At 40.8% G+C, this 17212-nt stretch overlaps 1 protein-coding gene across 1 annotated transcript in view; it reads left to right on the forward strand.

Annotated features, from left to right (window-relative positions):
• The window catches only part of TEK (TEK receptor tyrosine kinase), a 98179-nt gene that overhangs the window by 44010 nt on the left and 36957 nt on the right, over positions 1-17212 (forward strand). Inside the window, exons 3-8 of the mRNA XM_058565923.1 lie at positions 4629-4739; positions 5604-5756; positions 8868-8999; positions 9477-9617; positions 12868-12996; positions 15627-15778. Coding sequence (XP_058421906.1) covers positions 4629-4739; positions 5604-5756; positions 8868-8999; positions 9477-9617; positions 12868-12996; positions 15627-15778 — 818 coding nt within the window. The remainder of the gene's footprint in view (positions 1-4628; positions 4740-5603; positions 5757-8867; positions 9000-9476; positions 9618-12867; positions 12997-15626; positions 15779-17212) is intronic.

Below are 17212 nucleotides of genomic sequence, written 5' to 3' on the forward strand. Positions count from 1 at the left end.
ATGGCATCATCCAAAAAAGTCAAAAGCAATTTATTCAAACCTCACTGGTGATCTCATTTGTGGGTAAGGAGGCATAAATGAAATTTGAAACATTTTCATGGCCAGTGTTCCATCAGAGGAAACATAGGTTATCTTTTTTCTTATTTTCATTTAAGAAATAGCTGTACTTTAAGAACATCAAACTTCCCACACGTGATTTGTGAAGTTGATAGAGAGCAGCCGTTTGTATCTAAATGACACAAATGAAGATGTTAAAAAATTAGGAAAATCTGAAATCAGATTCATTCAATTATTCTTTCATTTCACAAGTATTCTTAAGCCTCTGTTTGTACCTCACATGGGAGATGCAACGATGTTGATATTTCCTGAATACTCCTTACGTGCCTGACATTCCCTTGGCAACTTTATATCCATCACTATATAATTTAGTCTTTACCAAATGCATATCTGATGAGAACTATTATGACCCCGTATTAACAGATGAAGCTTAAGGCTATTGTAACAGGTTCATTCAAACACTCGGTTCCCAGTGTCGGACCTGGGAAGGTTAGCACACACCTGATCCCAGAGGTCAGGCCCTACCCATCACCCTGTGCTGCCTTTCAAGACAGACGTGAACCTGCCCTCCTGGAATGCTCAGTCCAGTAGGGGAGATACACCGTTAGTGGGGCTGTAATGAGGATGTGCAGCTATGAGGTACTTAACCTGGATTCCAGGGGGTGTATAAGGTCCCTGGAGAAAGTGACGTCTACGTGGAGACTGATGCGTGAGTAGGAATTGGTGAGATGGAGGAGAAAAAGAGGAGCAGAAGAGAAGGCAGGAAGTTCATGACTTGGACGTGCATGATCACATAGTCTGTTTGAGGAAATGTGATTCAGAATGGCTGGAATGGAGAGCTAAGGTTGCAGCCTGGAGGATGCTGAGTCTGGAGAGCTGGTGTTGTGGAACAAGTGTGGAGGGCTGGAATTTGTGTCTCAACTTTCACACATATTCACTGTTAGGAAGCCTTGAGTAAGGGACTTAGTCACCTTTAGCTCCATTTCCCACATCGGTAGACTTGGATATCCTGTCTTCACAGGGCTGTTGTGAAATTATACAAAATAATAATGGACATAAAAAACTACATTGTTCCTCTTAGTCCTTATTTATCGTTAAATTAAAGGAAACAACTGAAATTTTGCTCAATTATTTTCATCCATGAGCAACATCTGGTTATAACATTTACTACTATCTATTTTCTTCTCCAGCCCTTAAGGAATAAGTGAGTTGTGTTCTTAGTTAAGTTCTGTCAGTAAATTAGCCTATCCCAATGATCTTGAGCAAGTCATCTTCTAACCTAGGCCTCAGCAATCTCATTTATAAAATGAGGTGGTAGGCCTTTAAAGCCTTTTGAGAGCTAGCATTTTATAACCTATGAAAGGTCTCTGGAGCCAAGTTACCTGGTTCAAATCCTGGCTCTCTCATGAACTTGCTGTGTGATCTTAAACAAGTACTTACCCTCTCTGTACCTTAATTTCCTCATTTGTACAATTAGGATAATTGTAGTTCCTATCATGAAGATGTTATGAAAATTAAATTTGTGTCAAGTGCTTAAAACAATGCCTGGTCCATAGTAGGCACTATTAAAAGGTGCTTATTGTTTTCATGATCCAGTCAAGTCATATGACATCAATCTGTGTCAATAAATTGTATACAGCTGGGCTCCTGGGTCCTGAAGTATAACAGGAAGGTTGTGGACCTCTTCATTAGTACTCAGCAGAGAACAATCAACACAAGGACATTAATGTAGGAGGTGGCAGGCTGGACAGCAGTGGAACTCTGGTGTGACTGTGTTCCTATCTAGGAAAACAGGGAGCTTAAAAGGCACAAAGTCTGAAATAATAAAGAGCCACAGAGCGGGGAAAAAGAAAAGCCACAATGGAGTTGCGCCTAGTGGGGCATCTTGGTTCCTTTTCAGAACACAATGCTGAGTGAAAAGTCCCACGGTCAGCTAAACACTCTTCACACAAAGGGGCAGAAAATATAAACAAACCACGTAGAAAGGAACAACAGCATGACATGGTCAGAAAAAAATTCTCCCAGGAGCCCAGGAGCATGTCACAGAGAGCAAGAGCTGCACACGTTAGGATTGCTGATTGCAACACCTTGTCAATGTGAGAGGGAGCCCCTGAAAATGCCCCCTGCAGTCTCCTGCCTGCCTTCCCTGCATGGCTGGTCCATCTTAATACTGTTGAGAAAGCTGCCACTCATGGCCACATTACAGATGTCAGCACAGCTGTGTTGCTGATTATTTATCTTTGGGAAGGATACTGAGCTCTTCTAAGCACCTAGGGGCTTGGTATACATCACTTAATATTCCTCACAATCTTTTAAGGTAAATATTTTTACTTCCACATGACAGATGAGGAAACTGTGATGTTCAGAGGTGAAGTAACTTGCTCAAAGAGAACAGTAATGGCAGAGGGTGGCCTCAAGCCCAGGACTGTCTTATCCCAGGGCTCGCAGTACCCTTTGATCGACACCATTCCCCCCTGGGTTTGCCCCACGTCACCCTCTGCTCCATGGCATTTATGTGGGGGTCCTGGCAGGGTACCAGGCACAGAGGAAAACAAGCAGGTAAGCCTAAAGGCCGGGTCCTTCTGAGCGTGGACCACAGGCGCATCTTCTGCCCACACAGGGTAGCTCTCTAAGCCAATGGTGCACGTGGCACTTGATCAGCCTCTCTCAAGCTACCTGTCTAAAAATCACAGATGAGATGAGAACGAAGGCTGATTCACCCACGGTCCTCAGCAGGAGTCTCTCTGGTCCTTGAGACTTGGTCCTAGGCTAAAACTCTGTAAGAATTCAGACCTTAGGGTATGGAGTGTTTTGCTATTGATTTCTAATTTAGGTGCATTCTGGTCAGAGAATTTGTTCTACAGGATTGTTCTTCGTTATTCATGGAGATGTGATTTGTGGCTTAATAGAGGGACAGTATGCTTGAAAACAACAGGTATTCAGATAGCTGGGTACAGGAGTCTGTGAATATCCAACAGATGTTTAATTGTGTTATTCAAATCTGTATTTATCCTTAGTAATTTTTAGTCTGTTTGATTACTCAGTTTCGGAAAGTATCCATTATGCTTGTGGATTTGTCAGTTTCTTCCTTAAATTCTGTCAGCTTTTATTTCAGGGATTTTGAAGTTCTGTTGTTAGGGTCATGTACAAGTTCAGGATTATTATATCTTCCCAGTGGATGGTTCCTTTTTATCATGTAAAGACCATCTTTATCCCTAAAATTTTATTTTGGCTTTAAAATAAATTTTTTTTCTGATATAAATGTTGCAATATCAGCTTCTTTTAGTTATTATTAGTCCAGTATATATTTTTCTATCCCTTTATTCTCAATCTTGTGTCATTATGTTTAATGTGTAGCTCATGAAAAGAGCACATAGTTATATATATATTTTTAATTCATTCTGAAAGTCTCTGGCTTTTAACATATATTTGGCATTGACTTCTGCCATTTTGTTCTGTCTTTTCTGTATGCCATGATTTTTGGTGGGAGAGCTTTTTTTCCCTCCTTTTATGTCTTCTGTCTTACTTCCATTCTTTGCTGCCCTCCATGTTTAGGAAAGTTATATATTCTGTTTCTCTTCTTTTATTGGTGATCCTTACATTTTTTATGTTGGCTTAAATTATATGTCAATTATACCTCAATAAAGCTGAGATTAAAAAATTGGCTTAACTTAAGAAAGCCTCAAGTTAATCCTCCCTTATTCTTGTAGTTGTGGCTCTCTGCAGATTACAGTGTAAGTTAAAGGAAGTCAGAAACTGTTGGAGCTGGGAGAATGTTAGAAGATGTTATTCACACATCTTGTCCAATAAACCAGGGAACTCTGGCAATGTTGTGTTCCAAGCCTGACACAGAGACAGAAGTTTCCAAAATGATCTGATGGGCCAAATAACAATAACTTCTCCAGTCTCCTCCCAGTACTGTTCAGTCCCACGACTATGCCAGTTCATATATAGATAATTAAAGGGTAGAAAGCAAGAAATGGATCCCATCTTTGCCTTATTCTTCAATATTCCAATATTTATAGCACTAGTAATAAGTAGAGCAATGTGCTGATTCCTTATGAGAAATGCTTGGGGCATTCTAAAGCAATGAGAATTATTTGGAGCAACAACAACCCCAAAGGACAAAGGGAAAAGCCATTTGGCAAATTTCTGGCCGTTCATATTCTTTTCCACTTTGAGGAAGCTTGGTAGAGATATCAAGAAGAATGGCAGATTTATAGTTACTCTAGAGTATAGTTAATATCAGGTCTTCATTTGGTAATAGATATTAATTGACACAAAGCTGTCACCTCCCCAAACAGTTGCATGGAAAAAATATGTATATGTATATTATGTGTATATATTTACCTTTGTACAGAGGAAATGACCATTCGTTTCATCAGATTCTTCAAAAGGTGTATAACCTTAAGTAAGGTTCAAACCCATGAGCTACGACAATTTTTAATATGAAAATCAGCTGACTCCTGCTTGTTGCCAGGCCTCATCTTTTGAAGTTCCAAGTTCAGTTGCTCCTGAAGAAAATGTGTGAGCTCATTTTCTCACTTGTTTCTGTCTTTCTCTTTTAAAAGCTTCCTTCCTACCAGCTACTCTAACTATGACTGTGGACAGGGGAGACAATGTGAACATATCTTTCAAAAAGGTGTTGGTTAAAGAAGAAGATGCAGTGATTTACAAAAATGGTGAGTATCTGTTTTGTTTCCTTCCAGCATGATGGAGTGAGACATCAGACAGCACAGAACATATTGGGTCATTATCTTATTGCAGTCTTGGGGACAGATGTTTGAAACAAAGCTGCTATGATGCAAGCTAATCAAATTCTATGATAGAAGCTCATAGATAATGTGTTTGGTTACTTAATCAAGTGAATTAAAGTGGAGATTCATATAAACATATGAATATGCATATGTACCTTTATGAATATACAATATGAATTATGAATGTTCAATAAAACCCCATCGTGATGTGATTTCTACCGTGTAAAATGTTTGGTTGTTTGATTGCAAGTTTAAGGAAATGGGCAGAGTGAGCCTGGGAGCCAGTTGGCAGTAGTTCTGGGGGTCCAACTGTGCAATCCAAATCTGTCTAGGTCCAACTATGGTTTGGCATCACTTGGTGGCGGTTGCCTGATCGAGCTGAAATATTGATGGGGACTATTCTGAGTTCTGTGGTTGGATGGGACTTCCAGATTGCAGCAGTGATTCTAGGTATCTCCTGGTTAATCGATTAGTTGGCAGGGTTACCTGACATTTCCCACCTAGCTTTGCCTGGTCACCTCTCCCTGCAGAAGATAAGAACTTTAGCCTACCCCCATCTTCATGTGTTTGATAGTAGATCCCATAGATTAACATATGCTCTATCACCATAGCTTTCTCGACTGTTGGGAGAGCATTGACTAGCTCAGCCTTTTCATTATTCTCCCACATCCAATATGCTAGCACATTTTCCATGTCAGGTCAGGGAAAACTGATCAAGTGGAGGGTCCAGACAAGGAAACAGGAGTGTTTGAGTGTGACCCATTGTTCTCCACTCTTCTCCCTTACCAGGTTCCTTCATCCATTCAGTGCCCCGGCACGAAGTACCCGATATTTTAGAAGTGCATCTGCCTCATGCTCAGCCCCAGGATGCTGGAGTGTACTCGGCCAGGTACATAGGAGGAAACCTCTTCACCTCGGCCTTCACCAGGCTGATAGTCCGGAGTAAGTGACTGAGAGGCCACCAGCTGTGATGGCATAGTTGTTAGGATTTTCAGTTTGCAAGTAACAGAAACTGACTCTGGCTACTTAAGCAAAAACCAGGGATTGGTTGGAAGTATACTAAGAACTCTTAGAAAATTGATGGAAAAGCTGACAAGCAAGTTTCCAGAAAAGATAGGCTCCAGGGAACATCTGGGGCTCAGCACTGTCGGGGGGAGGGTGGACTTTCTCTCAAGGATGCTAACATTACCGTAACTTAGCTTAAATGATGTTTCTTTTACTTCCAAATTTTGGATTCTCAGGAAAAAGAATCAAATTGGCCTAACATATATCAGATGTCTACTTGCCTAGACCAATGATCTATAACTAAGGATGGGGTCACATACTAGGACCTCACCCTTGCATAGCAGCAACCTTCCTATAAAAAGGGGGAGTCTCAGTGAGCTGGTGTCTCCCTGCGAGGTATCTGCTACAGGAGGATGAGTTGGGCTTTCTGGGTTGGTCAAATATCTAGTTAAACATTAAGTCTCCTGTAAATCCTACGCTTTCCAGATCATTTAACTCTCAAATGTGATTTCTATTTTCAGGTTTGAAAAGTGCAAAAGTTAGAACTAGTGAAAACAACTTTTGCCCCCTTATCATAACTATCAAAATGGAGAGTTGCAGTAGTTTTTACAAGAAATTGACCAACAGGAAGTAAAAAATTTGCCCTGAATTTCCCCCAACTATGCCAGGTATTCATAATATTAAATATTCAGGCCTTCAGGTCTAAGTACTCAGGATGCTCTGTCATTCCTCTAATGATTGGTATCTGTAACTCACAAAGAATATTTATTTTGCTTTGCATTATATTTATTCATTCATTCATTCAACAAATATGTGTTGATTATAACTCTGTGCCAGGCATTGTGCTGGCATTGAGAATATAAGGATAATGAGATGAATCACTGTCCCTTGGGTAATTCCCAATCAGAGTGGGTACATACATAAATAGATAAACAGATAAATTGCGATATGACAATATTAGTATGAAAAATGTAATTCATCTAGTTTGGGCAGATGAAATCCCCTTTGATTCCATTGCACTCACAGAGAGTCTGAGGGGCAAGGACACAGTTGGCATTCATTTCATTTGGATGGTTTCTCTCCATTCTGATACAGTACCATATACCAGGGGTACTCAGAGTTGGGGTAAATGGCAGATTTTCCAGCAATATCAAAAATATCATATGTTGATATATGGTAAAAGGTGTAAAGTTTTTTTTAAAATGTCAAAACAAACATGAATTAGCATAGACTAGAAGTTAAAATTCACTTGCACTTTTAAGTTAAAGCAAAGACTTCAAACATTTTGTTCTCCACGTTGTCTCTTTTTCAGATTGCTAGGAGCACATGTTTATTATCTTTTGCTCTTAGGAATATTTCAATGAAACTGTTTGAGAAGCATGGCTAATATCTAAAATCATTCTAAGAAAGTTTGCATTGGGCCACAATCATCCATTAAAAGTATTTTTCCCCAGTATACCCTCTTTGATGTTTTGTAAGAAATGAGGTACAGCTGAAGGCACCTGTCCATTTCTCATAACTCTAGGGTATCTTTCAAGGATGAATTGAAGCCTAGGAATGGTCAGCGCTTAAAGACTGTGTGTTAAAAATCACACTGGTTGTATTTATAGTATGAATATACTTTTCAGTGTACATTCTCTCCCTAACAAAAGATTTCCCACAAGCATTAAGTTTATAGGATTTCTCTCTGTATGTCATGAATATATGGTTTCCTAAAAGCTTTATTCTTTCCTCCTTCCCAGGATTAGGAGTGAAGCTGGGACAGGTCTACAGATAGGTACAGGGTTAGAGACAGCGTTTAATGTCTGGCAGGCAGGTGCCCATTAATGTTTACAGAGTTTAATGTAACAGGCAGCCCATTCTCATCTCCAGTGTCTGCCATCGTTAGTTTTCAACGTGTGCCAATAACCCGTGGTCTGGCTCTCCAGAAATCACTCATTGTGCAGAAGCATTTTTCCCTTTATATGTAAATATTAGCTTTTAGACATTCTGTAGCTTTATCTATTAAGTGGAAGCCTGTAAGAAAGGGTCTGTGTTGACAGTCTTCCTGATTATTTTAGAGAAAATACTGATAACCAGGCGTTCTTGCCAAAGAAATTACAAGGTTACATCAGCTGTAGGCACAGGTCCAAACTTACCACTGTGAGACTAACGTTCAGGGACAAAGACACTAGTTCCTTTCAGGAGAGAAATTAAACTAAATTCCTAACCAAAAAGGGTCACCCAACCCCGCTGGGTTTTCTTTATATCAGAAGGTAACCTTGCACCTAATTAACAATCTAAAATCACCAAGTGCTGGAGAGAAGTAGCCAGGAAATATGAATCTAGAAGCATTTTACCATCCTTCTACTTTAGGTTTGATGTATCTTGTTTCACTTCTCACATGTTTTCTACCTGAAAAACAGGTGGATGTTACTAGTTCCTGCTTCCCTCTGTAGCTGTATCCCTTCTCCTCATACTCTAGACCAGAGGTTCTCAAACCCTGGCGTGTATCAGCATCACCTGGAGGACTGTTAAGCATAGATGGCTAGGCCACCTCCAGAGTTTTCATTCAGTAGGTCGTGGATGGGGAGTCTGAGATTTACATTTCCCACAGATTCCCAGGTAATGAAGATGCTCCTACTCAGGAACCACACTTTGAAAACCACTGCTCTGGTCTCTAACCATACCGGCAGCTCCCTGGACATGTCATGCTCTCCCCATCCGCCTCCCTTTTGCCTGGAACACACTCTGCAGCCTTATCTTTTTTGCTACTTTGGTGGTCCTGCAGATCCAGCTCACACACCCCTTCTTCTGGGAATCCTTCTCTTATGCCCTCTTCTATCCCCAAGACAGGAATAGGTATTCCTTGTCTTCATTTCTATCATTATTTTCTGTCGACGTCTGTTTCCCATATTAGACTATCAGCTTTGAGAGAGCAGAGATTGTATTTGATTTATCTTCATTCACCAGTGTCCACTAAAATGACTGACACTTAGCAGGTGCTCAATAAAGGTTTGTTGAATAAATGTGCTCCACTCACCACAGCCTTGTTTCCCTTAACAAAAGGATGTGAGGCTCAGAAGTGGGGACCTGAATGTAACCGTGTCTGCACTGCCTGTATGAACAATGGTGTCTGCCACGAAGATACTGGAGAATGCATTTGCCCTCCTGGGTTTATGGGGAGAACATGTGAGAAGGGTAAGTCAAGAGTGCTTGATGAGTAAGTTGTGGATTTGAAAAGCCATCATTGTTGGATTTAGAATTTTAGATCTGGACTTAGTTGGGAATGGAAGCTAAATGGCCTCTGCTGGGCCATATGGTACTTTTGTGTGAATTAGAAAATTGTGCTCTTTCATAAAATTTCTTTATTGCCAACCACTGGAAAGTTGTAATAAGTATATAAATCAATGATGTCTATGATGTGAACGTCACCCCCTAGGTTTGTGCAGTACACAACCTGCACAATTGTGGGTGGTGGCTCTGATGTCCTCTCTGTGGGGCAGTTTCATTATCTGTAAAGTGGGCCATAAGGGTGTGTTCACCCTGCCCATGCCACAGCTGAGATTGGAGTATTTTTCCATGTTTACCTGTCTAGGAGAGACCCTTTAAAAGAAGAATCATGCATGTCAAGGAGTTGCATATTTGACTCTGAATCATCTTTTTCTCCCTTCAAAGCTTGTGAACTGCACACATTTGGCAGAACTTGTAAAGAAAGGTGTAGTGGACCAGACGGATGCAAGTCCTACGTGTTCTGTCTCCCAGACCCCTATGGGTGTTCCTGTGCCACAGGCTGGAAGGGTCTGCAGTGCAATGAAGGTATGTGCCAACCACACTCCTCAACAGAAAAAGTCGTAGCAGGTAAACCAAAGAGATCCAGCTTGCTGAAAATCATAGTGTAGGAGCGTAGGCTGTAGTCAACTATCCCTTGCTGAGCTACAGGGCTTTGCATCACAGATATTTTCATCCAAAGTGTCTTATGCTTTCACATTGAGACTCTGGACCTCATGGTAAGTCCTTCTCATATCACCTAGGCATCTTATTAAAACAAATTCTGATTCCATAGGTCTGGACGGGGGCCTGAGGTTCTGCATTTCTAACCAGCTCCCAGGTGGTGCTGATGCTGTTGGTTTTCAGACCACCCTCTTGAGTTGGAAGGCCACAGATTTGTTTTTTCAGTACATCATAAATATTAGCATTTTTAGGTCACATCCAGACAAGATCTGGGATTTGAAGATCACTGCAGAACTAATTCAAGCAGTACTAATTTCACCTACTCAGATATTCCCTCTGCCCTTTCTAAAATATACTTTCACATTTGATGGGGCTCAAAGGTGTGTGTTTCATATCTACTTTCCAGTATGCACTTCACATCTACTGTCACACAATAGCTAAACATAACCTGCAGCCAAATATGCCAGACCTTCCTAATGAATGTTAATGTGGTTAATTAGCCAGAGCTCAAGGGTTTTTCAGTATTTACCTCACAAAGTCACCTTTTTCCACATCTGTCACTCTTGGGAGTTATGATGGGGTCCTCAGTGACTTTATAACAATGCTCTAGGGCAGAGCAGTTCAGTAGAAATATAAGCAAGCCATATATGTAATTTAAGTTTTTTCTAGTAGCCGCATTAAAAAAGTAAAAGAAACAGGTGACATAATTTTAATATACATTTAACCCAATACATCAAAAATATTATCACTTCAACATGAAATCAATAGAAAAAAGTATTAATGAGATGTTTTACATTTCTTTTTTCATACTAAGACTTTGAAATCTCAATTTGGACTAGCCATATTTTAAGTACTCGATAGCCATACATGGCTAGCAGCTACCATACTGGACAGCAGAGCTCTAGGGGCTCAGAGTTAGAGGGAAAAGAGGAGAGTTACACAAAAGTAAGCTTCAGCTACCTGCAAAACCTCACTCAGCTCCCTCTAAATGCTGCATCTGCCCCCATGGAACACTGAGGGAGCCACAGCAGCGGAGGAATCCCACCTGGCCTCAGAAATGTACACCTTAAAGTAAAAGGTGCCTCCAGGTAGGGGCAGATCCAGTCTCTCTTTAAAAAAAGAATATTAAAAAATCGTATGCAAATTAAAACAAACAAACAAACACGTGTGTATGTGAACACTTTGCTAGGGCCCAGGAAGGCATGCATGTGTGTAAGGAGCCTAGACCATAGCTTCATCAGTTTCATAGTGAACGTGTCTCTAGGCCTAGGTTTATAAGAGCACATTTATTAACTCACCCCAGCCCGTGAAGCTCAAGAAATTACAAAGATTTTATGAATTGAAGTATTCTAGTGTTCTCCCAGACTCCTGCCTTGGACCTCCAATTACATGCATGTAACACCCTTTGATATTATCCTTTAGGTCTCTGAGGCTCTAATCACTTTTTTTTAAATTTTTTTAAATTTTACTATTATTATTATTTAAATTTTTGTTTATTGCAGTAACATTGGTTTATAACATTGTATAAATTTCAGGTGTACATCGTTATACTTCTATTTCTGCATAGATTACATCATGTTCACCACTCAAATATCAATTACAACCCATCACCACACATATGTGCCGAATTATCCCTTTCGCCCTCCTCCCTCCCCCCTTCCCCTCTGGTAACCACCAATCCAATCTCTGTCTCTATGTGTTTGTTTATTGTTGTTGTTATCTACTACTTAATGAAGGAAATCATACAGTATTTGACCTTCTCCCTCTCACTTATTTCACTTTGCATAATACCCTCAATGTCCATCCATGTTGTCACAAATGGCTGGATTTCATCGTTTGTTATGGCTGAGTAGTATTCCATTGTGTATATATACCACATCTTCTTTATCTATTCGTCCCTTGATGGGCACTTAGGTTGCTTCCAAGTCTTGGCTATTGTGAATAACGCTGCAATGAACATAGGGGTGCATGTATCTTTACGCTTTTTTCTAACTTTCTTCCTCTCTGTGTTCTTCAGACTGGATCTCTATTGATCTAGTTTTATGTTCATTGACTCTTTCTTCTGTCATTTCCATTCTATTGCTAAGTCCATACAGTGATATTTTTATTTCACATATTGTATTTTTCAGTTCTAGAATGTCTTTTTTGTTATATTTTATAGTTTATATTTCTTTGCTGAGATTTCTCATTGTTTCATTTGTTGTGAGCATATTTTCCTTTACCTCACTGAGTATTGTTATTATAGTTGCTTTAAAATTCTTGTCTACTATTTCCAATATCTGGGTCATCAAGCTTGGTCTTTGTTGATTTTCTTTTCTCCTGAGGATAGGTCATAATTCTCCATTTCTTCTATGTTGAATTATTTGGGATTGTATCTTGGACACGGTGAATGTTACATTGAGGAGACTCTGGAGTATGATATATTCCTTTGAGGAATGTTGGTTTTATTTTGTTATGATTTAGCAGGCAATCAACTTGGTTTGACTCAAACTGCAAACTCTGACTCTTAGGCATCAGCTCAGACTCAGTTCAGTTTTTTATCATTGGGCTGCTTTGAATTTGCACTTAGCATGTGTGGTTCAGAGGCCAGCCAAAGACTTGGGACTTCCTCTCTCTGGCTCTCCTTTCTAGATTTCCCCCCTCATTTTCCAGTGGCTGTGGTTGCCCTGACTCTGTCCTCTGGTTCTTCAGGTCAGTAAGACTACAGGTTTTCTTTGGAGTTTTAGCTCCCCCGACATAGTGTCAACTATACCCAACCTTAGACTAAGAGCTGAAAAATGGGAAGCACGCCATTCCCATCTTCCAAATTTCAATTCCCCTTCAGAACTTGCCTCGTTCCCCCAGCTCTTCAGTGCTTTCAGGTAGTTGTGTTTTTATAGTTGTTATTTACGAGAATACTGGCCTGGTAGGAGTTTACTCAACTCTCCTGGAAACAGAATTCCCCAATCCTTTAAGTTCCTGGTAATCCTGATAAATAATGCAGATAAATCACATACTATCTTATATGAATCAGCAAGGTTGATAACTTGGAGAGAAAAATAAAACTAGCCACCTATAGCCTGAGTTTTCTCCCTTTCCCTGAATTAACACTGGTTTTTGATGTCTTTGTTTACAGCATGCCAGCCTGGTTATTATGGGCCAGACTGTAAGCTTAGGTGCAGGTGCACCAATGGGGAGCTGTGTGATCGGTTCCAAGGATGCCTCTGCTCTCCAGGACACCAAGGGCTCCAGTGTGAGAAAGAAGGTAAAGCAAGGTAACACTGTGGTTAGGGCCATGTTCAGCATGTCTGAACCAGGCTTTGCTGGTACAGTTCTTGCCCCAGTAGCCCAAGATTCTCAAACCACTCTGTATCCATCCAGAATATATCCCAACTCCTAAAGGACAGCTTTCTGATTCTTCTCGATGAACCCTCATACTGGCCTTCATTTCTCTTTCCACTAAGAATAAACCACATGCTCTTTGTAGCACATTAAGTAATGACTAGCCAGCTGAGAGCTCTGCCTACCTCTTCTATTCCTTTCTCTAGGACCAGCCTATTCCCTGGAAGCGTACAACAGGGAAAGAACTACTTTGGAGGGATTGGGACAAAGGATATTTTTTAAAAGATAGCAAGAAGGAAAAAAATAGAAAAGATTACCCTCAGAATGAAATTTTAAATAATTCTCCTTCAGAAATTACCGTAGAGCAGAGATCAGCAAACTCTGACCCACAGACCAAATCCAGCCCACTATCTTTTCTTTTTTTATATTTATTGAAATATAATTTTTATATCATGAAGTTCATCCCTTTAAAAATGTACAATTCAACAGTTTCTATTACATTTGCAGAGTTGTGCAACCATTGCCATAATCTTCCGAGTATTTCCATCGTACCAAAAGAAATCTTGGGGGAACTCCCACTCTTCCCTCTTCCCAGCCCCTGGAAACCATTGATGTATTTTCTGTCTGTACACATTGACTTATTTTTGACATTTCATATATTGTAAATAGGATCATACAACATGTGGTCTTTTGTGGCTGGGTTCTATCACTTACCATACTGTTTGTGAAGTTTATCTCTGTTGTAACACCTATCAGTACTTCATTCCTTTTTATTGCCCCACCATCTGTTGTCATAAAGAAAATTTTATTGGAACACAGCCACGCCCATTCATTTACAATATATGGTACATGGCTGCTTTCACACTACAACAGAGTTGAGTAGTTACCACAGAGAACTTATGGCTCGCAAAGCTGAAAATACTTACTATCTAGTCCTTTACAGAAAAAGTTTGCTAACCCTTGCCCTAGAATATACTTTTTAAAATTAAAAGAAGCATATTTTCAAAATTTAAAAATAAGAAACCTATAGTACTTTTTCAGTCAAATAAATATAAACGTTATAGAAGGAAACATATGTCCAGTGAAATCTATACTCAGAGCCTTTTCTCTGTGAGTTAGAAAATCAGAACAAATATGGGGGAAATGCCAACAATTGTTTTCTCCAAGGCTTTGGCTTGTCAGCTTAATGCTTTTTCTTCTTTCTCCAGAGTTTGGACTTTGCTGCAGGGTGGGAATCTGGGAGGGTCTAGGAAGGGAAGGAAATGCCTTGGGGCTACCAGAGGCTTGGACTGAAAATGGGCAACTAAAAAGCTTAAGGATTTGAATTTTTTATTTTACTCCTTCCTTTCTGTTCTAAGGTTGATGTTGCAATAGGTGTGAGAATCTGAGACCTAGATCCAGGCTCCGGGCTTTCAGAACACAGCCCCCTGTCCCTAAGACCCCATTCCACCCTCCACCTTCACCTCCATCCAGCTGCAGAAAATGTAGGAGGACAAGGAGGGAAAGAGATGGTTTAAAAGTGTCAAAGCACTTATAAAAGTTCCTACATGAATAACTAATCAGGTTGAAAAATTTGGTAAATTTTCTAATTACAATCTCTCCAAGTCTACAGATAAATCTTTGTAGTTATCAGACCTCTTTCCCTCCCGCTCCACACACTTGATTTGTTTCATTCTAGGCCTGAGAAATAGAATATCCATATAAACTGTCAACAGTGATGTGTTTACCTTGACCCCACCTTCTCCCACCGCCCATATGAAAGAGCATGTCAGTGACCGCTACTCTTGCGGCAGCTCCTTCTCCGACATTCCTTGCCAGGTGTTGGACTGTTTTCAACCATGTCTCACATTTAGTTACAAATGCTCTGAGGTTCTCTAAGACCCTACAGTTCAGAATAAAATTGTTATATTTCAGGAGTATTCGTTCTCTACTATTCATTCTTCTTTTGCTATTGGCAGCAACGTTTTTGATTTGGCTGTTGACTGGAAACTGATTTAAGGGAGTTATATTCCACCTTACTTCTTGGATGTAAATGTGAATATTTTTAATCACCTGCCACTTGCAGAGTTCTCAATCAATGAGACATCTGTCATATGAAAACTGAGGATCATGCTGTTGATCAGCAACATCAGGGGGCTTGCTGGGTGGAAGAAGAACTAGTTTTTGTTTTTTGCCTTTTTTTTTTTGAAAAAATTGTCTGAAAAAGCAAGAGAGGGACTAAACAACAAGGTCTGCAGAGATGTGGTGGAGATACTCATTTTGATATTGAGACTGTACCTCTCAGGTCCACTGAGGAAGCACAGCATTATAGTCGAGTGTGGACTCTGGGTTCATAAAGATCTGAGCTTGAATCTGGACTCTGAGCCCAATTCTCCTCATCTATAAAATGACCACAATAGCACCCACCTCACAAGTTTATTATGTGATGATAAAACAATATAACATTTGCAAAGTTCTTTCCTAGTGCATGACTTGCTCAACGGTAGCTACTTTTATTATTACTGTGCTGCTGTGTTACAGATTAGATTTTACAGTGCTGTTTTCTTCATTCAGGCTTGCCAAGGATGACCCCAAAGATAGAGGATTTGCCAGATCACATAGAAGTAAACAGTGGTAAATTCAACCCCATCTGCAAAGCGTCTGGCTGGCCACTACCTGCTAATGAAGAAATGACCCTCGTTAAGCCGGATGGGACAGTGCTCCATGTAAGAGTTATTCCTAATCTGACCTCCTGCATCACTGGATGTCAGTGTAGTAATCACCCCCTACAGGCTAGATTCCACCAGGGCTTGCATCCTCTTAGGCCAATATGTTGTTAGTGTTGACAAAATGCCATATCGCTGGGGACGTAGAGCAGACTCCCTGCAGCCTCAGTGGTCTCCCCTGCATGGCCAGCCCCACAGTGAAGGTTGGAAATATGCCACCACAGGGAAATTGATGGAGCTGGGTGCCGAGGATGGCACTCATCCTGCAGAACTGTCCGGCTGTGTGTGGTAAGAAGTGCATGTCATCCTGTGCAAGGCTCTGCCCCCACAATACCCCCTCGTCTCTAACTCCTCATATTAGGAAGAGTGAGGTGGTCCAGTGGCCATGAATGGGGGTTGCAACCCATGAATCAGCCGGAGCTTCATATGCTACCTACTAGGTGCCATCAGGACATGGAGCTTTGATGACTGGTCTCCTCCTGTCACATTCTTTGGAGCAGCAATTAGCGGAGTATAGAAGAGGAGAGTTCAGCATGATCCATTTGACTCTGGATAGACCTGCTCCCACATCTCCAGTTCAGAAACCATGATCCCTGGACTTCCTTGGGTCACCTGCCTCTTCACTTAGCCCTCATTGCTGGTGCTCACCACTGGTTAGGCCACCATGACAGCAGTAGAAAGGACTAAGCTACTTTTCCAATATGTTTCCCTTCTGTCTCCCAGCAATCCCAAATGCAGCAGAGACAGGAGCCACCCCAAATTTCTCTGTGTCACATGTGAGCCTCAGGAAGTTGATGTATTTTCTTGTCTAAAGATTTTGAAATAATTCTTATTTTTCTCTCAATGATGACTGAAATTCAACTTGACCAGAAGGCAGATGCTAGTGACTTCTTGGGGACAGGATATGCAGAATGTGCCATTACCAGTGTCCACACATCAGATGTTCCTGATTCCTCTCAAAATAGGTAGAAGAAGCCAATTGAGAGCTTCCAAAATCTTGTTGGCCTTTTTCGTGCATTCATGGAAGTAACATTTACCATTGAGTGAGGGCTGACTATACTGTATACAACATCTTACTTAACACTGCCTGTCCCCTTTCTGCAGAAGTGGAATCTAGCTGGATGAAGTTAAGTAAGTAAGGAATTGGTCAAAAGTGGCAGAGCTGGGATGTGAACTCAGGTCCCTTTGTCTTCAAGCCCTGGCTTTTTCCACGATACGACACTTGACAGCCCCTCAAACACTTTAGGAAGCCATTTCGTCCTTTCACCCAGCCATCACTGTCCTAGACCGGAAAGGAGCAAATGTTACCAGAAGCAGTTTAAAAAGAATTAGACTCCTTGCTCGTAAGTGTTTACCCCACACTCCCAAACACACACACACAACAGCAGGATCTGAGAGGGCGTCCATCCAACATAAACGTTCAAGGCTACTACA

Source organism: Diceros bicornis, chromosome 22 (genome assembly GCF_020826845.1).
Source record: "Diceros bicornis minor isolate mBicDic1 chromosome 22, mDicBic1.mat.cur, whole genome shotgun sequence".
In the NCBI taxonomy this organism is placed as follows: Eukaryota; Metazoa; Chordata; class Mammalia; order Perissodactyla; family Rhinocerotidae; genus Diceros; species Diceros bicornis.